This window comes from Oncorhynchus kisutch, linkage group LG4 (assembly GCF_002021735.2).
Source record: "Oncorhynchus kisutch isolate 150728-3 linkage group LG4, Okis_V2, whole genome shotgun sequence".
Lineage (NCBI taxonomy): Eukaryota > Metazoa > Chordata > Actinopteri > Salmoniformes > Salmonidae > Oncorhynchus > Oncorhynchus kisutch.
In genome coordinates this window covers 15,964,721-15,989,525 of record NC_034177.2, presented here as the reverse complement: position 1 = coordinate 15,989,525, position 24,805 = coordinate 15,964,721, and the positions used below count along the sequence as shown (strand labels likewise).

Genomic DNA, 24,805 nt, shown 5'->3' with positions numbered 1-24,805 from the left:
ACACACATTTACCCCACCAGACATGCTACCAGAGGTCTTTTCACAGTCCCCAAATCCAGAACAAAGTCAAGAAAGTGTACAGTATTATATACAGCCATTATTGCATGGAACTCCCTTCCATCTCCTATTGCTCAAATGAACAACAAACCTGGTTTTAAAAAACAGATAAAGCAACAAGTCAAGGCACAACGCCTCTCCCCTATTTGACCTAGATAGTTTGTGTGTATGTATTGATATGTAGGCTATGTGTGCCATTTTTAAATTGATGTAGTTATGTCCTTGAGCTGTTGTTGTCTCTGTTCTGTATTTTGTCATGTTTCATGTTTGTGTGGACCCCAGGAAGAGTAGCTCCTGCTTTCGCAACAGCTAATGGGGATCCTAACAAAATACCAAATATCAAACAGTATTTTACACTCAGCTTCTTCTCCTCTGTCCTGCTGGCATACTGTACTATCCTTCACATATTGCTGGATATTTTTACTTTCATAGCTAACTGGTGGAGCTGGTGGTGCATCAATTCCTTTGGTACAATCAATAGCATTCTTCCAGTTAGAATATCCAGCTTGGGTGAAGTCCTTGTCTTTGTTAGCATTGGACCCAACACAGAACTTTCGACATGGGAAACAAAATGCTGCATCTGCAGTAACCGAGTATTCAAGCCACTCTCTTCCTATGAACCAGTTGCTATTTAATGAATATTTTTGGACAGAACACCTGTGGCTAGGGTAGGATTCTAGGCTAATCTGGGCTGGCTCATCTTTCCAATATCAGTCCTGGCTGCACTTGTGGAAGGGTGGGTAGGCTCTGCACCTGGAGCTAGCTGTAGCTCAGCAGCATCATTGCTGCTGCACTCGGTGGTGGCCTCAGTGGTTTGATGCTGTTGCTCATCGCTCCCCTTCTCCTTTGATTGGGTACTTTGGTAAAGCCAATTTCCATCATAGCAGATTAGCTGGTTAGAGCTAGCTAAATAGGTTAATAACACTGAATGATTTTTACAGCTACACTCTTAGAAAAAAGGATTCCAAAAGGGTTATTAAGTTGTCCCCACAGGAGAACCCTTTTTAGTTCCAGGTACAACCCTTTTTGGTTCCAGGTAAAATTATGTTGGGTTCCATGTAGAACCTTTGTGAAAAGGGTTCTACCTGGAACCAAAAAGGGCTCTTCAAATGGTTCTCATATGGGGACAGCCGAATATCCCTTATTGGTTCTAGATAGCATCTTTTTTTCTAAGAGTATAGCTAAGAAGCTAGCTAAACTAGTGGTGGGGCGTGAGCCAGAGTTGAGTGAAGCAGCTTCAAGTGTAAACTTGACCCAGCCCTTATAAATCTAAATAAAAAATAACAGGTAGAAGAGTATCATGTTATTCACTTGGCCTACCACAGAGAGGAGAAGAGTTTTTTACCCACTCTTTATAGAAACCCAAGAAGCCATATCCAGTGGTGTAAAGTACTTAAGCAAAAATACTTTATACTACTTAAGTCGTTTTGGGGGGGTATCTGTACTTTACTTTACTATTTATATTTTTGACTACTTTTACTTCACTACATTCCTTATGAAATTGTACTTTTTACTCCATACATTTACCTTGACACCCAAAAGTTTAATTTTGAATGCTTAGCAGGTGTTGGAATCGGCTAAACTTTGAACATTGAGATATTAAATCAATTGAAAGAGTTTGTAAAAAGCCAGAAGGCTTTGGAATGTGTTTGATGGAGGAGAGGAGAGCGATGTGTTGATATAGGGAAGACAGATGGATATCTGTGGATTAGGAGGTGAGGGGTGAGGTCAGTTCCCCTTAAGGGAGTAATCAGGGTTGGCATCTGGTTACCTTCTTTCCTTTCCTTCTAAACTGTAAGGAGGAGTGTCTTAAGTAGGATGCATATAAACGGTGATGTCTGAAATGTTTTGCTGTCTGATTTCAGCTGTTCAGAACCTTTGGGAAAGATTCAACTTTGTTAAAGCTTCTCTAGTGTCCGTGAGTTATTTACTCTGAAAAATAAGAACCTAACACAGGACAGGAAATTCATGCAGTTATCAACCGAACATCTCTGGTCATCCCTACTGCCTCTGATCTGAGAGACTCACTAAACACAAATGCTTTGTTTGTAAATTATGACTGAGTGTTGGAGTGTGCCCCTTGCTTTCCATAAATAAAAAAACAAGAAAATGGTGCATATCTGGTTTGCTTAATATAAGGAATTTGAAATCATTTATACTTTTACTTTTGATACTTAAGTATATTTATATCAAATACTATTGAGACTTTTACTCAAGTAGAATTTTACTGGGTGACTTGTACTTTTACTTCATCATTTTCTATAAAGGTATCTTTTACTTTTGCTCACCACTGGTCATACCTAACCCACCGCTGGTCATACCTAACCCACCGCTGGTCATACCTAATCCACCACTGGGCATACCTAACCCACCGCTGGGCATACCTAACCCACCACTGGTCATACCTAACCCACCGCTGGGCATACCTAACCCACCGCTGGGCATACCTAACCCACCGCTGGTCATACCTAACCCACCGCTGGGCATACCTAACCCACCGCTGGGCATACCTAACCCACCGCTGGTCATACCTAACCCACCGCTGGGCATACCTAGTCCACCGCTGGGCATACCTAACCCACCGCTGGTCATATCTAACCCACCACAGGGCATACCTAACCCACCGCTGGGCATACCTAACCCACCGCTGGTCATACCTAACCCCCAGTGGCTTTCCATAGCCCCCCTACACACAGCGTTGCGCGCACTATCTATTGTGCTGACACAGCAGAGATTCATATTGGCACAAAAAAAGTTAACACAGCAAAACAATGAAATAACACATATGGAATCATGTAGTAACCAAAAGTGTTTTATATTTTAAATTCTTGATTACAGCACTTGTTGGCTGATTTTCCTTCACTTGGCAGTCCAACTCATCTCATACCATCTTAATTGGTTTGAGGTCGGGTGATTGTGGAGGCCAGGTCATCTGATGCATCACTCTCCTTCCTAGTCACATAGCCTTACACAGCCTGGAGGTGTGTTGGGTCCTGTTGAAAAACAAATTATAGTCCCACTAAGCACAAACCAGATGGGATGGCGTATATCTGCAGAATGCTGTGGTAGCCATGCTGGTTAAGTGTGCCTTGAATTCTACATAAATCACGGACATTGTCACCAGCAAAGCACCACCACACCATCACTCCTCCTCCTCTATGCTTCATGGTGGGAACCACACATGCAGAGATCATCCGTTCATCTACTCTGCGTCTCACAAAGACACGGCAGTTGGAGCCAAAAATCTCCAATTTGGTCTCATCTGACCAAAAGATAGATGTCCATTACTCATGTTTCTTGGCCCAAGCAAGTCTCTTATTATTATTTGTGTCCTTTAGTAGAGGTTTCTTTGCAGCAATTCGACAATGAAGGCCTGATTCACGTAGTCTCCCCTGAACAGTTGATGTTGAGATGTGTCTGTTACTTGAACTCTGTGAAGCATTTATTTGGGCTGCAATTTCTAAGGTGCAGTTAAACTTATCCTCTGCCACAGCGGTAACTTTAGGTCTTCCTTTCCTGTGGCGGTCCTCATAAGAGTCAGTTTCAGTTTTTGAGACTGCACTTGAAGGAGCTGGAGGCAGCTAAAGCGGAGCGGCGACACTACGAGGAATTGGCTTGAGGTATCATGCACGAGAGGCAGCCCCAGAATTTTTGGGGGGAGGCACATGGGGAGATGGGCAAAGTCAGGTAGGAGACCTGAGCCAACTCCCCGTGCTTACCGTGGCGAGAGAGTGACCGGGCAGGCACCGTGTTATGCAATGAGGCGCACGGTGTCCCAGTGCGCAGGCTGTAACCCGGTGCGCTACATCGCAGCTCCGCGAATCGGCCAGGCTAAAGTGGGCATCGAGCCAGGAGGGATGAAGCCGGCTCAGTGCATCTGGTCTCCAGTGCGTCTCCTCGGCCCGGGTTACATGGCACCAGCCCTACGCACGGTGTCCCCAGTTCGCCAGCACAGCCCAGTGCGGTCTGTTCCAACCCGCCGCACTTTCCGGGCTACAGGGGGTATCCAGCCAGGACAGGTTCTGCAGGCTCGTTGTTCGAGACCTCCAGTGGGCCTCCACGGCCCAGTGCATCCGTTGCCTCGGCCAAGGAGGAGGCCTCCTATAGTTCTCCCCAGCCTGGTGGGCCCTGTGGCAGCCCCACGCACCAGGCTGTCTCTGTGTCTGTGCCAGAGCCGCCCGTCAGTCAGGAGCTGCCAGAGCCGTCCGTTACTCCGGAGCTGCCAGAGCCGCCCTTCACTCCGGAGCTGCCAAAGCCGCCCTTCACTCCGGAGCTCCCAGAGTCGCCCTTCACTCCGGCGCTGCCAGAGTCTCCCGCCTGTCCGGCGCTACCAGAGTCTCCCGCCTGTCCGGGCGCTGCCAGAGTCTCCCGCCTGTCCGGCGCTGCCAGAGTCTCCCGTCTATTCGGGGCCCGCTGTAAGGGTCCCCAGTCCGGGGTCGGCGGCGAGGGTCTCCGCTCCAAAGGGGCCACCTAAGAGGGCCAAGACTAAGGTGGAGTGGGGTGGGCATTCTATGTTTTGTTCTGTGTGTTATATTTCTATGTGTTTGGCCTGGTATGGTTCCCAATCAGAGGCAGCTGTCAATCGTTGTCTCTGATTGAGAACCATACTTAGGCAGCCTGTTTCCCCACTATGGGTTGTGGGTAGTTGTTTTCTGTGTCTGTGTTTTCACCATACAGAACTCGATTTTCATTTCTTTCCTTCACTTTGTTATTTTGTATTTTTTCGTGTTCTGGTATAATAAATTATCATGGACACTTACAACGCTGCATTTTGGTCCGATCCTTCCTACTCCTCATCAGACGAAGAAGAAGTTTGTTACACCATTACCTTAAACATATAAATCATATGAATTTCTATTATATCAGTAACGACTGTTGTAAAATCGATATTCTGATATTCTTTGAGTTAATTTGGGAAAGAGAAACTCAATAAAACTCATTTTCCCATGGTACCCCAGGTTAAGGAGTTAATAATTGCTTGATTAATTTAATCACGCAGTTAGAAACCTTTAATAATTAGATGAGCAACAGTCGTCACATTAATGAATACAACGTCACGCCTCAAGGCACACCAGTTAATTGAAATGCATTCTAGGTGACTACCTCATGAAGCTGGTTGAGAGAATGCCAAGAGTGTGTAAAGCTGTCATCAAGACAAAGGGTGACTACTTTGAAGAATCTCAAATAATTTAACACTTTTTTGGTTACTCCATGATTCCGTTTGTGTTATTTCATAGTTTTGATGTCTTCACTATTATTCTACAATGTAGAAAATAGTAAAAATGAAGAAAAACCCTTGAATGGAGTATGTGTGTCCTAACCTTGGACTGGTACTGTACATATATACCTCAATTACCCCATACCCCTACACAAAGACTCAGTACTGGTACCCCGTGTATGTAGCCAGGTGTAGCCAACTCATTGTGTATTTTTTATTACTTTCATTATTACCTGTTTTTCTTTCCTATTATTTCTCTATTTTCTTTCTCTCTACATTGTTGGTCCGTAAGCATTGTTGGTAAGTAAGCATTTCCCTGTTAGTCTACACCTGTTGTTTACAAAGCATGTGACGATTAAAAATGTGTTTGATTTGATTTAGACTTTTCATTTTGAACCAATGTGGAATAGACGTTGAATTGACATCTATGCCCAGTGAGGACTCTACATTGCACCATTGAATATCTTTCCAGCTATAGTAAAGTATCTGTATTTTACTCATCTTTCTACTGGAATCATGCCAGCTCATGGAGAGTTGTAATATACACTCAGTGGACCGTTTATTAGGTCCACTACCCCGTTCGCGAAAATGGTTAGCACCTACAGACAGTAAGTCAATTGGCTGTGTCTTGCTATATAAAGCAGGCAGACAGGCAGAGGCATACAGTTACTGTCCGACTGAACGTTAGACTGGGCAAAACGAGTGACCTAAGCGACTATGTGCGTGGTATGATCATCTGTGCAAGGTATGCCGGTTCCAGTATCTTATAAACGACCGGCCTCCTGAGCTTTTCAAGCATTACAGTTTCTTGGGTTTACCAAGAATGGTATGATAAACAAGAAACATCCGATCAGCGGCAGCCCTGCGGGCGAAAACAGCTCGCTGATGATAGGTTGATGGAAAATGGCAAGAATTGTGTCAGCCACTGGCAAATAACGGCGCAGTACGACAGTGGTGTGCAGAACAGCATCTCGGAACACAGTCCTTGTCACGGATGGGCTATTGCAGCAAATGATCAAACAGGGTTCCACTCCTATCAGCTAAAAACAAGAAGAAGCATTTCAAGTGGTTATGCGATCACCAACACTGAACAATTGAGGAAAAACATCCCCTGGTCCGACAAATCCAGGTTCCTGTTGCGTCATGCTGATGGCAGAGTCAGGTTTTGGCGTAAGCAGCATGAGTCCATGTCCCCATCCTGCCTGGTGTCAACGGTACAGGCTGTGGTGTAATGGTGTGGGGAATGTTTTCCTGGCACACGTTAGGTCCTGACCCTTGATACCAATTGAGTAACGTTTCAATACCCTGAATAATTCAGGATGTTCTGGAGGCAAAACAGGTTCCGAGCAGGTACTAGATGGGTGTACCTAATAAACTGTCCACTGAGTGTATGGGTTCTGTTTTTGACTGGCGTTAATAAGGAGGTGCTAGGGTCAATTAGTTTGCAATTAGGTCATGTTAAAACAGCCCTTATGCCAGGTTTCAAATCAAATCAAATTTATTTATATAGCCCTTCGTACATCAGCTGATATCTCAAAGTGCTGTACAGAAACCCAGCCTAAAACCCCAAACAGCAAGCAATGCAGGTGTAGAAGCACGGTTTGGCAATTTACTTGTTTTACGCTCAGATGGGAGGGATGGAAATATTTGAGGCGTGTCCTTAAAAACATTAACCAAAGTGCTAATTTTAGGCAGTGCTGGTAGGGATATTTAAGACCAACCGAAGCTGGTTTTAGTGGTAATGCAGATGGTTATGGAATTAATTTTGACAGCGGAAACGCAGCCAATCCAGCCGTGACCCATACTGCCCATATGCACATGGAACAAGATGTGCTTTTGGTGCCTGTATACTTTGTATTTAGAAACTTAAAACACATTTTTGTCCCCCAAAATCTTATATTTGATTAAAAACCAAGCATAGCCTTCCCGCCTCTCAATGAAGGCTGTTTTCTATTTGAGAAGTGTGAATGTGATCTGTAAGATTCCAATATGTACAGTGCATTAGAAATGTATTCAGACCCCTTAACCTTTTACACATTTTGTTACGGTACAGCCTTATTCTAAAATAGATTAAATAAAACAATTTCGTCAGCAATCTACACACTGTTAGGTTCTTATTTTTCAGAGTAAATAACTCACAGACACTGGAGAAGTTTTAACCAAGTTAATTCTTCCCAAAGGTTCTGTACAGCTGTAATCACTGGTCAACCCCAGGGCCAACTCCTCCTTTGGCCACCTCTCCATCCAGTTCTCTACCGCCAATGACTGGAACGAACTACAAAAATCTTGGAAACTGGAAACACTTATCTCCCTCACCAGCTTTAAGAACCAGCTCATAGATCACTGCACCTGTACATAGCCCATCTATAATTTAGCCCAAACAATTACCTCATACCCTACTGTATTTATTTATTTATTTAGCTCCCTTGAACCCCAGTATTTCTAATTTGCACATTCTCCTACTGCAAATCTACAATTCCAGTGTTTTTCATTTCTATATTGTATTTACTTCGCCACTGTGGCCTTTTTATTGCCTTTACCTCCCTTATCTCACCTCATTTGCTCACATTGTATATGGACTTGTTTTTGTACTGTATTATTGACTGTATGTTTGTTTTACAGCATGTCTAACTCTGTTGTTTTATGTGTCGAACTGCTTTGCTTATCTTGGCCAGGTCGCAGTTGTAAATGAGAACTTGTTCTCAACTTGCCTACCTGGTTAAACAAAGGTAAAGTAAAATAAAATAAAAAATAAAATCTGACAAACTGTTACGGCTCTCGTCGGATGGCATGGACCAAAACGCAGCATGGTAAGTGTTCATGATTCTTTATTACTCAAAAACACTCGAACAAAATAACAAGGTGAAACAACGAACAGTTCTGTAAGGCAAATCAACTATACAGAAAACAACGACCCACAAAACACAGGCGGGAAAAAGGCTGCCTAAGTATGACTCCCAATCAGAGACAACGATAGACAGCTGCCTCTGATTGGGAACCACACTCGGCCAAAAACAAAGAAATAGAAAACAGAAATATAGAAACTAGAATGCCCACCCTAGTCACACCCTGGCTTAACCAAAATAGAGAATTAAAGCCTCTCTATGACCAGGGCGTGACACAACCCAACATTTGTCCCATCCAGATATTTATATCCCACTTAAGACACTCCTCCTTCTCTCCAATCCTTACATTTTTGGCTCTACAGGAAGCTAATAAAGAGGGTAACAGGATACCAAACATTTATTACTCTCTTAAGAGAATCTGTCCTCACCTCCTGAACTCAACCCCTCTTTCATCTAATACACAGATATCCATCTGTCTTTCCTGTATCAACACGTCGCTCTCCTATCCTCCATCAAACACATTCCAAAGTCTTCCGGCTTTCTACAGAGAACCCTTCACTTTCTCATTTGATTCTATGCTTCTTCTCTCATTTATTTAATATCTCAATGTTAAAAATGTCGAACCCAACAACACAATACCCCATAACGGCAAAGCGAAAACAGGTTTTTAGAAATTGTTGCAAATTTATGAAACCATTAAAACAGAAATATATTACATAAGTTTTCAGACCCTTTGCTATGAGACTCAAAATTGAGCTCAAGTCCATCCTGTTTCCATTGATCATTCATGTTTCTATAACTTGATTGGAGTCCACCTGTGGTAAATTGAATTGATTGGACACAATTTGGAAAGGCACACACCTGTCTATATAAGGTCCCACAGTTGTCAGTGCACGCCAGAGCAAAAACCAAGCCATGAGGTCGAAGGAATTGTCCGTAGACCTCCGAGACAGGATTGTGTCGATCTGGGGAAGGGTATCAAAACATTTCTGAGGCATTGAAGGTACCCAAGAACACATTGGCCACCATCATTCTTAAATGGAAGAAGTTTGGAACCACCAAGACTTCCTAGTGCTGGCCGCCCAGCCAAACTGAGCAATCGGGGGAGAAAGGTCTTGGTCAGGGAGGTGACCAAGAACTCGATGCTCACTCTGACAGAGCACCAGAGTTCCTCTGTGGAGATGGGATAACCTTCCAGGATGACAACCATCTCTGCAACCCTCCAGCAATCAGGCCTTTAAAGTACAGTGGCCAGGCGGAAGCCATTCCTCGGTAAAAGGCACATGACAGCCTGCTTGGAGTTTGCCAAAAAGGCACCTAAAGGACTCTCAGACCATGACAAACAAGATTCTCTGGTCTGATGAAACCAAGATTGAACTCTTTGGCCTGAATGCCAAGCGTCCGTCTGGAGGAAACCAGGCACCGCTCTTCACCTGGCCAATACCATCCCTACGGTGAAGCATGGTGGTGGCCGCATCATGCTGTGGGGATGTTTTTCAGTGGCTGTGACTGGGAGACCAGTGGGAAAGAGGGAAAGATGAACAAAGCAAAGTACAGAGAGATCCTTGATGAAAACCTGCTCCAGAGTGCTCAGGACTGCGGCGAAAGTTCACCTTCCAATAGGACACCGACCAGCACACAGGCAAGACAATGCAGGAGTGGCTTCGGGACAAGTCTCTATGTCCTTTTGTGGCCCAGCCAGAACCTGGACTTGAACCCAAACTCTGGAGAGACCTGAAAATAGCTGTGTAGTGACACCCCCATCCAACCTGACAGAGCTTGAGAGGATCTGCAGAAAAGAATGGGAGAAACTCCCCAAATACAGGTGTGGCAAGCTTGTAGCGTCGTACCCAAGAAGACTCTAGGCTGTAATCGCTGCCAAAGATGCATCAACAAAGTACCGAGTAAAGGGTCTGAATACTTATGTAAGTGTGTTATTTCTGTTTTTTATTTTTTATCAATTTGCAAAAATTGTGTAGATCAATTAGGGAAAAAACAATTGAATCCATTTTAGAATACGGCTGTTACGTAACAAAATGCGGAAAAGGTGAAGGGATCTGAATTCTTTCAGAAGAAAATGTATATTAAACATTATATTTAGGAGGACTATAACGGTTAGTGGACATTCTCCCTTTCTCTTTATATTTGATCTTTGTCCAGTTACTGTGAAAAGCTTGGATGTGCATAAAATCCTCAATATTCTGTGTTCTTTTAATAATATATGCCCACGGGGAGCAATTATGGCACCTGTAAGTATATTTAGACATACCCTATTTAAAACAAGTTGTTGTTTTGTTTACAAATTGATCCTAATTATTCACTCTCTTTTTTTAGGCCTTTTCAATAATGAATTTAATCTTGCTAATTGACAACGTTTGGCATGTCCATGCTCAGCCAAAATGGAATTTACAGTAGGCCTAACCCCTATATGAATGCTTTGTATATATTTCCACATTGAAGCCATGCAATTAATTAGAACAATGTGGACTGCAAACAGGTTCAAGTTAACATATTTATCAAAAATGGGATAGGTCTACATTGAGTTATTATGGATATAATTTGGAATTTTTGTCTGCTTTGTCGTGACCGCTATTTCCGGTGGATTCTTGGGCATAGCGCACCAAACTAATGGAGGTATTTGGATATAAAAAATATCTTTATGGAACAAAAGGAACATTTGCTGTCTAACTGGGAGACTCGTGAGTGAAAACATTCGAAGATCATCAAAGGTAAACGGTTCATTTGATTGCTTTTCTGATTTTCGTGACCAAGCTTCCTGATGCTAAGTGGAAATAATGCTATGCTATCGATAAACTTACACAAACGCTTGTATTGCTTTCGCTGTAAAGCATCATTTCAAAATCTGAGATGACAGGGTGATTAACAAAAGGCTAAGCTGTGTTTCAAAATATTTCACTTGTGATTTCATAAATATGAATATTTTCTAGTAATATTTTTTGACTGTTGCGCTATGCTATTCAGCGGTTGCTTATGACAATTCTCCCAGAGCCGGGAGGGGTAGTTCTAAGAAGTTTATACGGGGCCAGTACGGGGCACGGAACCCCGCCGATCCTTCACGACTGGACTACCAACGTAACCTGCTCGAGGGGGTACTCAACTGGCCCCTACCCCGCGACGTCCCCTGAATGCCCAACTGCTGGCCTGGCTGCCGCGGCCCGCTAGCTGCTAGCCGCAGCCCGCTAGCTGTCTAGGGCATATTGGACTGTTAGCTGAATAGTTCCATCGGCCACTGTCTTGGGCCACTATACCTATTTGCCCATTGGACTTGGACCCCTCTGCTACTCGGAACCCTACTAATCCATCACGACTGGTCTATCGACGTCACCGCACGCGGAGGCTAAAACAGACTTTCCTCATCGCAATTCCTTCTAAGGCCCTTCTGCTAGCTTGCAAGCCCCAGCCTGCTAGCTGTCTGAATCGCCATGTCTCCAGCCAGCCCAAAAACTTACTGGACCCCTATGATCACTCGGCTATGCATGCCTCTCTCTAAGATCAATATACCTTGTCCAATACTGTCCTGGATAGTGATTATTGTCTTATTTCACTGTAGAGCCTCTAGCCCTGCTATAACCACCATTTACTTCCACCTCCCACATATGCGGTGACATCACCTGGTTTAAACGTCTCTAGAGACAATATCTCTCTCATCATTACTCAATGTACTCACATCCTACCTACCTTTGTCTGTACATTATGCCTTGAATCTATTCTATCGCGCCTAGAAACCTGCTCCTTTTACTCTGTTCCGAACGTACTAGACAACCAGTTCTGATAGCCTTTAGCCATACCCTTATCCTACTCCTCCTCTGTTCCTCTGGTGATGTAGATGTCAATCCAGGCCCTGCAGTGCCTAGCTCCACTCCTACTCCCCAGGTGCTCTCATTTGTTGACTTCTGTAACTGTAAAAGCCTTGGTTTCATTCATGTTAACATTAGAAGGCTCCTCCCTAAGTTTGTTTTATTCACTGCTTTAGCACACTCTGCCAACCCGGATGTCCTAGTCGTGTCTGAATCCTGACTTAGGAAGACCACCAAAACCCCTGAAATTTCCATCCTTAACTATAACATCCTCCGACAAGATAGAACTGCCAAAGGGGGCAGTGTTGCAATCTACTGTAGAGATAGCCTGCAGAGATCTGTCATACTATTCAGGTCTGTACCCAAACAATTTCAGCTTCTACTTTTAAAAATCCACCTTTCCATAAACAAGTCTCTCCCCGTTGCTGCTTGCCCCATTCAAAAAATGTTGAACCAGGAACAGGTATACCCCTTGGTTCTCTCCAGACCTGACTGCCCTTGACCAGCACAAAAACATCCTGTGGCGTTGTGCATTAGCATCGAATAGCCCCCGTGATATGCAACTTTTCAGGGAAGTTAGGAACCAATATACACAGGCAGTTAGGAATGCAAAGGCTAGCTTTTTCACGCAGAAATTTTCATCCTGTAGCAAACTCAAAAAAGTTCTGGGACACTGTAAAGTCCATGGAGAATAAGAGCACCTCCTCCCAGCTGCCCACAGCACTGAGGCTAGGAAACACTGTCACCACGGATAAATCCACTATAATTGAGAATTTCAATGAGCATTTTTCTACGGCTGGCCATGCTTTCCACCTGTTTACCCATACCCCGATCAACAGCCCTGCACCCCCCACAGCAACTCGCCCAAGCCTCCCCAATTTCTCCTTCACCCAAATACAGATAACTGATGTTCTGAAAGAGAAGAAAAATCTGGACCCCTACAAATCAGCTGGGCTAGACAATCTGGACCCACTCTTTCTAAACTGATCTGACGAAATTGTTGCAACCTCTCTTTCGTATAGTCTGAGATTCCCAAAGATTGGAAAGCTGCCGTGGTCATCCCCCTCTTCAAAGGTGGGAGACACACTAGACCCAAACTGCTACAGACCTAAATCTATCCTACCCTGCCTTTCTAAGGTCTTCGAAATTTCTGACAATTTTGAATCCCACCGTACCTTCTCCGCTATGCATTCTGGTTTCAGAGCTGGTCATGGGTGCACCTCAGCCACGCTCAAGGTCCTAAACGATATCATAACTGCCATTGATAAGAGACATTACTGTGCAGCCGTATTCATCGACCTGGCTAAGGCTTCGACTCTGTCAATCACAACATTCTTATTGGCAGACTCAACAGCATTCGTTTCTCAAATCATTGCCTCACTTGCTTCACCAACTACTTCTCCGTTAGAGTTCAGTATGTCAAATCGGAGGGCCTGTTGTCCGGACCGCTGGCAGTGGGTGCCACAGGGTTCAATTATTGGGCTGACTCTCTTCTCTGTATACATCAATGATGTCCCTCTCGCTGCTGGTGATTCTTTGATCCACCTCTACGCAGAGAAAACCATTCTGTATACCTCTGGCCCTTCTTTGGACACTGCGTTAACTAACCTCCAGACGAGCTTCAATGCCATACAACTCTCCTTCCGTGTCCTCCAACTGCTCTCAAATGCAAGTAAAATTAAATCTATGCTCTTCCACCGATTGCTGCCCACAACTGCCTGCCTTTCCAGCATCACTACTCTGGACGGTTCTGACTTAGAATATGTGGACAACTACAAATACCTAGGTGTCTGGTTAGACTGTAAACACTCCTTCCAGACTCACATTAAGCATCTCCAATCATCTCCAATCTATTTTGCAACAAAGAATTCTTCACTCATGCTGCCAAACATACCCCGTAAAACTGACTATCGAACCGATTCTCGACTTCAGCGATGTCATTTAAAAAATAGCCTCCAACACTCTACTCAACAAATTGTCTATCAACGTGCCATCAGTTTTGTCACCAAAGCCCCATATACTACCCACCACTGCGACCTGTACGCTCTCGTTGGCTGGCCCTCGCTTCATACTCGCCGCCAAACCCACTGGCTCCAGGTCATCTACAAGTCTCTGCTAGGTAAAGCCCCGCCTTATCTCAGCTCACTGGTCACCATAGCAGCACCCACCCCGTAGCACGCGCTCCAGCAGGTATATCTCATTGGTCACCCCCAAAGCCAATGACTGGAACGAGCTGCAAAAATGACTGAAGCTGGAGACTCATATCTCCCTCACTAACTTTAAGCACCAGCTTTCAGAGCAGCTTACAGATCACTGCACCTGTACACAGCCCATCTCTAAATAGCCCATCCAGCTACCTCATCCCCATATTGTATTTATTTATCTTGCTCCTTTGCACCACAGTATCTACTTGCACATTAATCTTCTGCACATCTACCATTCCAGTGTTTAATTGCTATATTGTAATTACTTCGCCACCATGGCCTATTTAATGCCTTACTTTTTCTACTGTATTATTGACTGTATGTTTGTTTATTCCATGTGTAACTCTGTGTTGTTGTATGTGTCAAACTGCTTTGCTTTATCTTGGCCAGGTCGTAGTTGTAAATGAGAAACTGTTCTCAACTAGCCTACCTGGTTAAATAAAGGTGAAATAAAAAATAAAATAAATAATGAAGGGGGACAGAGTGACTACCTGTCAACAGGGTTTCCTGGGTGTGTCTGTCATTGTGCCAAGGTTTCTCTAAGGGCCCTAGTGGCATAAGCTCAGGAAACACTGAGTTGCTGCATCGGCCTCAGCTGCTGCACTCTGGCTCTTGTGATAGTGTTTCAAATAAGACATAGCTGAAGAACCAGGCTGTGTGACTGTGAACTCTCCCCGCAAAGCTACGTTCAAGGCCAGCGCTATGTCGAGTTGGGAGTGCTGCCAGATTGCTCCCCGCGACTGAGAAATGGAAACAGAAACACTAGAGTCTTGACTTTCATTTTCCCCTCACAGTGTGTGTATATGGGACCCCCCCACCCCCCACCCCCTACTTTGCACATTCTTCCACTGCAAATCTACCATTCCAGTGTTTTACTTGCTATATTGTATTTACTTTGCCACCGTGGCCTTTTTTTGCCTTTACCTCCCTTATCTCACCTCATTTGCTCACATCGTATATAGACTTGTTTCTACTGTATTATTGACTGTATGTTTGTTTTACTCCATGTGTAACTCTGTGTTGTTGTATGTGTCGAACTGCTTTGCTTTATCTTGGCCAGGTCGCAATTGTAAATGAGAACTTGTTCTCAAGTTGCCTACCTGGTTAAATAAAGGTGAAATAAAACAAAATACAAATGGTGACGGGTGGGAGGGAGGTGCGGGAGGCAGAGGGGGAGAGGCTGGAGAGTGAAACAGGTTTACACTTCCTCACTCCACCACACCCATTTCCTGCCAAGCCCAGCTGATGCAGAGTTTTAGGGGAAGTCCGTTACACACTCTGCAAGGAAAATCCTGCCTCTTACACAGACACCGCTTGCAGGACAGAACGCACTCCGGATCACCTAATCACCTGCCCTAAAAAAAGAATTTGGTCTTCTTTTTTATTTTACCATCACCACCTCCACCTTTGTGTCCACCATGTCCAGATCCAAAATCATCTGCAATATTATGATTGCCTGCCTGTTCCTGTGGTCGGTCAGCTCCCTCATCATCATCGTGGTGTGGGCCACCTCTCCGGACATGAAGGGCGCCAGCCAGTGCAGGACTGATCTGCAGAACCTGACAGAGAAGCACGAGGAGGCCAGGGTGCTGTCCTCCAAGATCAAGCAGGCCCTGGAGGAGATGGTGGAGGAGGGCTGCGCCAACCAGACCCGGCAGCTCATGAACATGGAGCGGTTCCTGAAGCGTCTGGGCAAGACCAATGTGTCCCTGGCTGACTGTCATCAGGAAAGAGTGAGTGTTTGCTTGGCTCCTCTCCCTCACTCCCCTCCCTGGTTCCCGCAGCACTGAGGTTAACTGACTTACTCCCTCAGGCTGCAAAGAGCTATCCTCTGCCTCTCCCCTGCCTCTAACCTTTCCGTTGTACCTGATGCCCTTACAACATTTTGTCATTTTAGATTGATCTGATATCCAAACCTTTTCTAACAGTCATGGCTGTGATTTAGTGTTTATAATATTTTTTTGATATCATATCAGTTGGAGTGTTTATAATAGTTTCAGTGAAAACAAGTTACTGTATTATCAAGACAAATGATTGCTAGTGAAAAGCCACATTATGCCTTTGCATAACAACCAGAAACACAATGGACACGCAGTTATGCAAATGCTCTGCAAATGCAGCAATCACATTCTGAAAAACTGCTGGTCCTCCCAGGGAGTGGGTGGGAGGTCAAGTTAAACCCTTCCTGGAAGAAGATGGAAAGCAGTCATAGGGCACACCATGCCTGTGTCTGAAATGGCATGCTGTTCTCTATATAATGCTCTACGTTTGACCAGAAATATGTAGGCAATAGGGTGCCATTTTGACTGTAGTCCATGTCCTTTAAGCACAAAGGTCTCAATCTTCCACCATTGATTTGGACTTTTCTTAGCAGATATTAGCAGATATCTTAGCAGAGTATTCATCTGCGTTGTTTTACATAAAACGCTGGATGAAAGGAATATTTTCAGAGGCCGTTCTTATAGCCAAATCTGGTGCTGGCACAAGCATACTTCAAATATGTGATAGGAGGGACTCCTTGGGATGACTGTGCCAATGGTCACAGAAGTTGTATCAACCACTTCTGGTAACTTTAAAGTCCCGAGGAGTTACTCAATGACCACCATTGTCTTTTTTCAGGTTATTTTGGGTGTAAACATTACTGTCCTGGAAAAAGAGATTGAGATGCATAAAGAAATCGAGGCAAATCTCACTTCAGAAATCACGCTACACCAAGGTAGGAAAATTGCTGTCACAGTGGGAGGTATGGGATTTTTGCCTCTGGTATTGGCTACCATGAAAGGAGCTTTTTCTCACCAACAATATTGCTAGCAGCATTTCCCCCTGTAACTATAGAATCCGCCCAAGTTAGGATAAATGAATACACATGATTGGTTGGTTATTGCTCCTTAAAAAAGGCTGTGCTTCAAAATGATGACAAATGATGATTTAAGTGAAAGTTCTAGTAAAGTGAATTTCTTTAATAGCCATCCCATCTGTTTACCATTCCTTAAAAGCTGTCACACAGGCTACTATCAAATGAAATAGTGGACTCCCAAATGACCCTGTCTCTAATAATGATCACTACTCACACATTTTTTTACTTAGCTTAACAAGTTACCAAGTTAATTCAGTTACTCACTTTACTGTAGGCCTCCCAAATTATCTGTTCTCTAAGTTCTCTAATAATTAATCACCACACAACATAGTAGGCTGTAAGCAAATAGTTGTTAAGTCTGGTATTAAAATTCAGATATATGTAGAGTATAACTTCATAAGTGAGTCAGCGAGTCAGCGACCTGTAACATACTTCAGAGTAAATAGGTTAATCAGCCTGGTCTCAAAGACTAGACGTAACATAGTAAAAGCAAATCCGGGACACTACAATGAGTATTATATGTAAAGTTTGGCATGGTTACATAAGACAGATGGTTACTTAAGGCAAACTTAGCAATTTTTTTACTACTTACTACTTTTTAGCTACTTCTCACATACTTAAAATGTTAGTTAACCATTCTCCTAACCATAAACCTAACATTAACCCTTTTAGCTAGCCCTTCCCCTAACCCTAACCTTAACCCTTTAACCTAACTCATAAACGTAACCCTAACCCCTAACCTATCTAACATTAGCCAGCTAGCTAACGTTAGCCACCTAGTTAGAATTCATAACATATCATACGTTTTTTTCAAATTCGGAACATATAGTAATTTTTGCAAATTCGGAACATATAGTACGTTTTGAAAATTCGGAACATATAATCAGTTGTGGAAAAAGTACACAATTGTCATACTTGAGTAAAAGTAAACATACCTTAATAGAAAATTACTCAAGTAAATGGGAAAGTCACAGTAAAATCCTACTTGGGTAAAAGTCTAAAAGTATTTGGTTTTAAATATACTTAAGTATCAATAGTAAAAGTATAAATCATTTCAAATTCCGTAACCTCTTGAAACTAGGGGGCACTATTTTCATTTTTGGAAAAATAACGTTCCCAAAGTAAACGGCCTATTTTGTCAGGACAAGATGCCAGAATATGCATAGAATTGACAGCTTTGGATAGAAAACACTCAAGTTTCCAAAACTGTAAATTTTTTGTCTGTGAGTATAACAGAACTGATATTGCAGGCGAAAGCCTGAGAAAAATCCAATCAGGAAGGGACTCTTATTTAGAAACCTCTGCGTTCCTATGCAACCCTATTGAGCAGTGAATGGGATATCAACCAGATTCATTTTTCTATGGCTTCCCTAATGTGTCTAGTGTCACAAGACATAGTTTCAGGCTTTTATTTTGAAAAGCTATTTCGGCTACAAAAATAATCTTTATGGAAAAAAGGAACATTTGCTATCTGACTGGGAGTCTTGTGAGTGAAAACATCCAAAGCTCATCAAAGGTAAACGATTTAATTGCTTTAATTGCTTAACCTTTAATTACTAACTATGTTTAATTGTTACCAGATTAAATGAATCTGGTAACAATTAACTCATTAGGAATTTGGGGCACCACGGAAGAAGTTATTCATAGAGTTTTCATCTCCCGAACTCTAAAAGATATATATATGTATATATGTGTATGTGTGTTATATATCGATAACAGTCACTCATTAATCATTACCTGAACGTTGCAGACTTGAATCCACAAGAACCCCCGCCGTTTCTGATTATTCAGTACTACACAAATGTATTTAATTATAAATGTACTAACTAACTAAATAATAACACAGAATAGAAGATATGACGGCTTGTTACACATATGGAGAGGGAGTGGGGAAAGAGAGAGATGGAGAAAGGGGACATTTATTATGGATCCGTTCCAAGACGACTGTTCTCACATTAATCATACACCTTGCTCACGAACTGCCGCCCGTTTGGGTAAGAAGTGCAATGTACTTACGTGTAGATGTCTTTGTTCGTCGCCTCTCTCTGTTGAAACCAACCAATCCTTCTATGGGAAGGGCTCAATGGGTGTAAGGCTCTGGTTGTCCACCAGAGGTCACAATGTACTTCTTCTTAGTTGACTGTGGCTTCAATGATCCACCAGTGATTGTCTGAGTTGAGCTTCTCCTCTCTTCCTCGGGTAGATAGTCAAAGTTCCTAACTCACTTTACATGCACAGCTGCAGACTGACGGAGTCCTGGTCTAGTAAGTTAATCTTTTAAAGCACTCTGGTCAAAAATGCCGGCTCCATCACACTGATATTCATCTTCTGACCTCATTTGGGGCATGGCTTAGTTAATGTGCAAAGGATATAAAGACTATGATCTCATTAGAAAACTAAAATCACATTAATATCTTAACAAAAATAGTTTGTCATATTGTATTAACATCATATTGGATGGAAACTTAACAGCCGAAGGGGGTTTCCTTCCTATGTTACTGTATTTGGTTCATACAGTTTTTAATAACATCACAAAATGAAAAGCAATATGACATGATTATTCTTCAGATCCCCACTGACAATTCATAATATTCCTATCTTCAAAATATTGTTCCAAAGTTCAAACTTTGGACATTAGAGTTTTTGGGCGGCAAAATGTCTCTGTAACAAAGACATTCCAATCTTGACACTAAAAAGCAAGAGAGTGTTCTCTGCTGCACAAAATGTACGATTGGCGTGAGGTGTCATAAACCGGCCCTGCCCCCCCTCTCCTGTGGGAGAGAGGGGGGTCTGATTATCTGTCAGCCATTTGCCAAGCTGATCTGAGGCCTTGGATCCTTGACCAGGAGACATTAGGGATGGCCAGGGATGTTCTCTTGATAAGTGTGTGAATTAGACCATATTCCTGTCCTGCTAAGCATTCCAAATGTAACAAATAATTTGGGGTGTGAAGGAAAATGTATGGAGTAAAAATAACATAATTACGTTCAGGAATGTAGTGAAGTAAAAGTATAAAGTTGTCATAAATATAAATAGTAAAGCACAGATACCAAAACAAACTACTTAAATAAAAATACTTGAAAGTACTATTTAAGTACTTTACATCACTGCATATAATATGAATTGTAATTTGTTACATATCATACGAAATGGGTGATGGACATCCACAAATTAATACATACCATACGTAACTAAATGGAGTGTCTCAGATTTACTTACAAGATCATATGAAATGCTCTGAGACCAGGTTGGATTCATGTGAAGCAGAAGGGGGACAGATTACAATTAAAGCTTTTTTCACAGGAGATTTATCAGATGTGATTGGTGAAAAGACAAATATGTAAGTGGAAAGAATATCAGAATTGGGCTGCCTGTGTAATGAGAACTAGGGATGTCCTATTTTGATCTATCAAAGAAGATGTCAAAAACATCCCTAACTACCAAAAGTATGCCTTAGCATCAAATGGCACTGTCATTGCACTTCAAAACTGATTATGGTGAACATGGATTTAACATTTTATTTATGTCACTAAATGTTTTGTTTTCGCGCCTTATGATTTCAGAGCACATCAAATTCCTTCAGGATAACTTGACACGGACATCTCATAAGTGGGAGTCCTGCGAGGCTTTGTACTCAGCTGCTGAGAGTCAGCAGATAGCAGCTGAGAGCCAGGCCAAGGACTGCAAGTCCAACAAGCAGTATTTACAGAAGCAGCTGTAAGTATCAATAGAGTGACACTGACCTGGTACAGAGTTATACTGAACTGATATACACCTTCAGCTTGACTACTGTTATGAATCAGCTAAACATGCCTGGCTGGTTTAACTTTCATGAGGGTTGATATCATTTTTGCACCATGGTTATATTTGCAGGCAGATGTGCAAAGTGAACCATCACAGCGAGCCTGTGAATGGCGGAGTTGCCGCACCCCAGAGTAGCATTCTTGCCCTGTCTGTTGTCCTCTTCGTCAGTCTGCATTTGATAACATGTGAGTGTAATATCACAAAGCGCTAACTAAGCATCATTATTCAATGCCATGAACGCTTACTGTATATAAGCAGTGGCTGTGATAGCAGTGTGGAAAATAAACCAAAGATCATAACAACAAACATATCAGAAATCTTAGTTTGTTTGATTTGATATTCATAGACACTGTCTGTAACTGTCTATAATCTATATATCAATGTGATTAAATATTTGCCTTCCACATGGTTTCCAGGAACATGATGCTGAGCCTGTGAGGTCATTGAAGACAATTACGACAAGTTCTCCAGGACAATAAGATGGACCTGGACTTGGTATTATATGGTTATTAGTGCTGAGCGATTAACCATCAAAAAAAAGTTATTAAACCTCTCTGGGATAGGCGGGACGCTTGCGTCCCACTTGGCCAATAGCCAGGGAAAATGCAGAGCGCCAAATTCAAATCAAATACTTTAAAAATCAAACTTTCATAAAATTACACATGTAAGACCCCAAATTAAAGCTACACTCGTTGTGAATCCAGCCAACATGTCAGATTTCAAAAAGGCTTTTTGGCGAAAGCATAAGATGCTATTATCTGATGATAGCACAATAGAAAACAAAGAGAGAGTAGCATATTTCAACCCTGCAGGCGGGACACAAAACACAGAAACAAAAATATAAATCATGCTTTACCTTTGACGAGCTAGTTTTGTTGGCACTCCAATATGTCCCATAAACATCACAAATGGTCCTTTTGTTCGATTAATTCCGTCGATATATATCCAAAATGTCCATTTATTTGGCACGTTTGATCCAGAAAAACACAGCTTCCAATTTGTGCAACGTCACTACAAAATATCTCAAAAGTTACCTGTAAACTTTGCCAAAACATTTCAAACTACTTTTGTAATACAACATTAGGTATTTCTAAATGTTAATAATCGATCAAATTGAAGACGGGACTATCTGTGTTCAATACAGGAAGACAACAAACTGACGCTACTTTTCGAGTCATGCGCCTCTCTCAAAAAGTACACTTCAAATGACACTCGTTCAAGATGGCCGTACTTCTTCCTTACGCAAAGGAATAACCTCAACCAATTTCGAAAGACTGGTGACATCCAGTGGAAGCGGTAGGAACTGCAAACAAGTCCCTTAGAAATCTGATTTCCCAATGAAATTTCATTGAATAGACACCTCAAAAAAAACATCTGAATGGTTTGTCCTCTGGGTTTTGCCTGCTACATAAGTTATGTTATACTCACAGACATGATTCAAACAGTTGTAGAAACTTCAGTGTTTTCTGTCTAAATCTACTAATAATATGCATATCTTATATTCTGGGGATGAGTAGCAGGAAGTTGAATTTGGGCACGCTCTTTATCCAAAAGTGAAAATGCTGCCACCTATCCCGAAGAAGTTTTAAACAAATAATTGACCAACCTCAGTTCAATTACTTGAATTTTATTTCATTTTATTTTTGGGAGCCCAACTCGCTGTTTCTCTAGAGAGAAATCAAATGATTCACAAGATAAATCAACTCAAGACATTTGTGGGACGCTGGGCTGAAGGGAGTTTCCTTTAAACAAATATTCAACCTAGTTCATTGTAGAAACATGGTAATTATCTACAGTGACCATAATGTATTGCGCCTGTTTTTCTGTCTCAGTCAGAGACAGAAACACTTTTACTCCTGCTATGTTAGGTTAGATATATACAGACCGCATAGACGAGAGAGGAATGTACACAACACAAAGACCTCAGAGAGGGATAGAGGAAGTTTGTGAAACTACGCCTTATTTTCTTTGAAGAACTAGTAAAATGATAACGTCAGACAACCTTGCAGAAAGCCTCGCTAAATATAATGACTAAAGACAGAACAGCATGGGGAGTACAGAGATGACGTTGTTTGGCTGCTAATTCCTGAGCAGAGATGACTTTAAGGAAAGAAAAATAATAAAGTCATCAAATAATATACACAACTGAAATATTGTATTATTTCATAGTAATTTTCTATTTTTCTATTGATGTCTACCCAATGTGGACCTGACAGAGACAATGGAACATTTTCAATGTTTTGGCAATTGAATGTTCACTATTTTGGGCTTTGGAATTTCTATTAAAAAGCACAAAAATAATTCTTATGTCATTATTTCATAATGCATTTAATGTAAAAAAAAAGCATATTGAAACCGAAACCGAACCGACCTAGAAAAGCACTAACGGATATCACTGCTGTAAAAATGTTGACTGAAACAAATTAAGGAAACAGTCAATGATAGTTTCGTTACTATTTTAGCAGTTTTTACTTCCAGTTCTTTCACATCACATTATTATACATGGCCTAATTTTATTATTTAATAGTACCATTAGCTATGCTATAATTTAATTGAATACCTAGGTTTTTAATGTCCATGTTTTGGGATATTTCAACAAGGCACAATTTCAGTATGTTTAAATTCTCTGTTTTTATTTTTCTGTAAGTAAGTGTTGCTCACTATCCTTTATGGAAAATCTTTGCAAACCGTATACTTTTATAAGCCTCACAATGCAACATTAGTTGGAATTTATATAATAAAGTGTGTCCAATTATTTTTGACACTGGCCATTTGTTTGTCGATTTTATTTCAGAAAACCTTTTTTTGAAAAATAAGAACATACATATTTGTTGCTGAGAACATTCACGTTTGCAACAACGGCCTAGGGAATGCAATGGATGGGGGAGGGGTTTGTAGTGAACTGGGGATTATAGGGCCATGATCACATGAAGAGCCAAGCCCAGGTTGGGAATTTGGCCAGATCACCGGATTAATCTAGTGACTGACCACAGAGAAGACCTTGGATAAACACCTCCTCTGAACAATGGCAGCCTTTGCAGGACACTGTTCCTATCATTGCCCTGGCCTGTGGCCAAAGAATCTGGCCTAGGGTTTTGGAATCTCCTTTATCAGAGCAATGAGTGCCCCCTACTGGCCTTCACACAAAGGGGTCTGGTAGCAGCCAGAACCCTACTGTACTGTCTGGACTCTGGCATGGGTGGTCTGGCCATCTGGCATTTTGGGTAAAAGCCAGATGGGCTGGTCCATTTTAGCCAATTTGGCTAATAATGGTGGCCTCAAGAAAAAACAATTGCCGGTGTGTTAGGAATGCCAGGGCTCATTTCTGGTCCCAGTCAGCCCCTGGACAGATGCATTTAAAAGTGTATGCTATTACAAGGTCGACTTGCAGAGCACAATTTGTTGAAGTTTTAGCAAAACAAAACCCCTCTCGCTACAAGTGGAGTTTGGAAATATTATATTAGCCTCACAGACTGATTGTGGTGGCTTAGTACAACTTTGAATCAACATAGCCACCATTAGCCTGCTTCTTTCCCAATGCAAATCTGTGGTCATGTGCAGCCTATGATGAATGTTTCATTCCGAGCTATCCCAGAGGGGTATATGACAAAGCAGGATAAGTGAGTCAGACAGTTATTGTCTAATTGACTCAACAACAAAAAACACATACTGTATCTAAGTTGATCTTTCTTAAGAAAATGTCAACTTAATTATGTTTGTTTATCAAAGTTAACTGTCTAACTCATTGATCCAGTTTTGTAAAAATACCAATCTGATAGGTAGCTAGTTAACTAGCTATCTAGCGCTGTAGCAACTAGCTACTCTAGCTGGTGTGGTAACTGGATCCACAAATTGATGTTACACCTTCAATCAACTGACTAAGTATACTGAGTTCTCGTGGCGTGTCGGGTGACATTCATTGTTGGCATTGTTGGTAGGATGGGCTAACTAACTTAGGCTGCATTTAGACAGGCAACCCAGTTCTGATCTTCATTTTATGT

At 42.1% G+C, this 24,805-nt stretch overlaps 1 protein-coding gene across 1 annotated transcript; it reads left to right on the top strand.

Moving 5' to 3' along the window:
* Positions 1-15,395: 15,395 nt before the first annotated feature.
* LOC109888599 (uncharacterized) lies at positions 15,396-23,575 on the top strand. The gene is made up of 5 exons (XM_020479760.2): positions 15,396-15,876; positions 16,763-16,859; positions 20,564-20,717; positions 20,874-20,989; positions 21,221-23,575. Coding segments are annotated over exons 1-5 (684 nt in total). The 5' UTR covers positions 15,396-15,561; the 3' UTR covers positions 21,223-23,575.
* The last annotated feature ends 1,230 nt before the right edge of the window (positions 23,576-24,805 follow it).

Bases quoted from the DNA above. Each gene is read 5' to 3' on its own strand.
- LOC109888599 (XM_020479760.2), top strand. From the start codon at position 15,562: ATGTCCAGATCCAAAATCATCTGCAATATTATGATTGCCTGCCTGTTC. The intron at 15,877-16,762 runs GTGAGTGTTTGC...GTCTTTTTTCAG, and splicing joins CTGACTGTCATCAGGAAAGA to GTTATTTTGGGTGTAAACAT. The intron at 20,718-20,873 runs GTAAGTATCAAT...TTATATTTGCAG, and splicing joins CAGTATTTACAGAAGCAGCT to GCAGATGTGCAAAGTGAACC.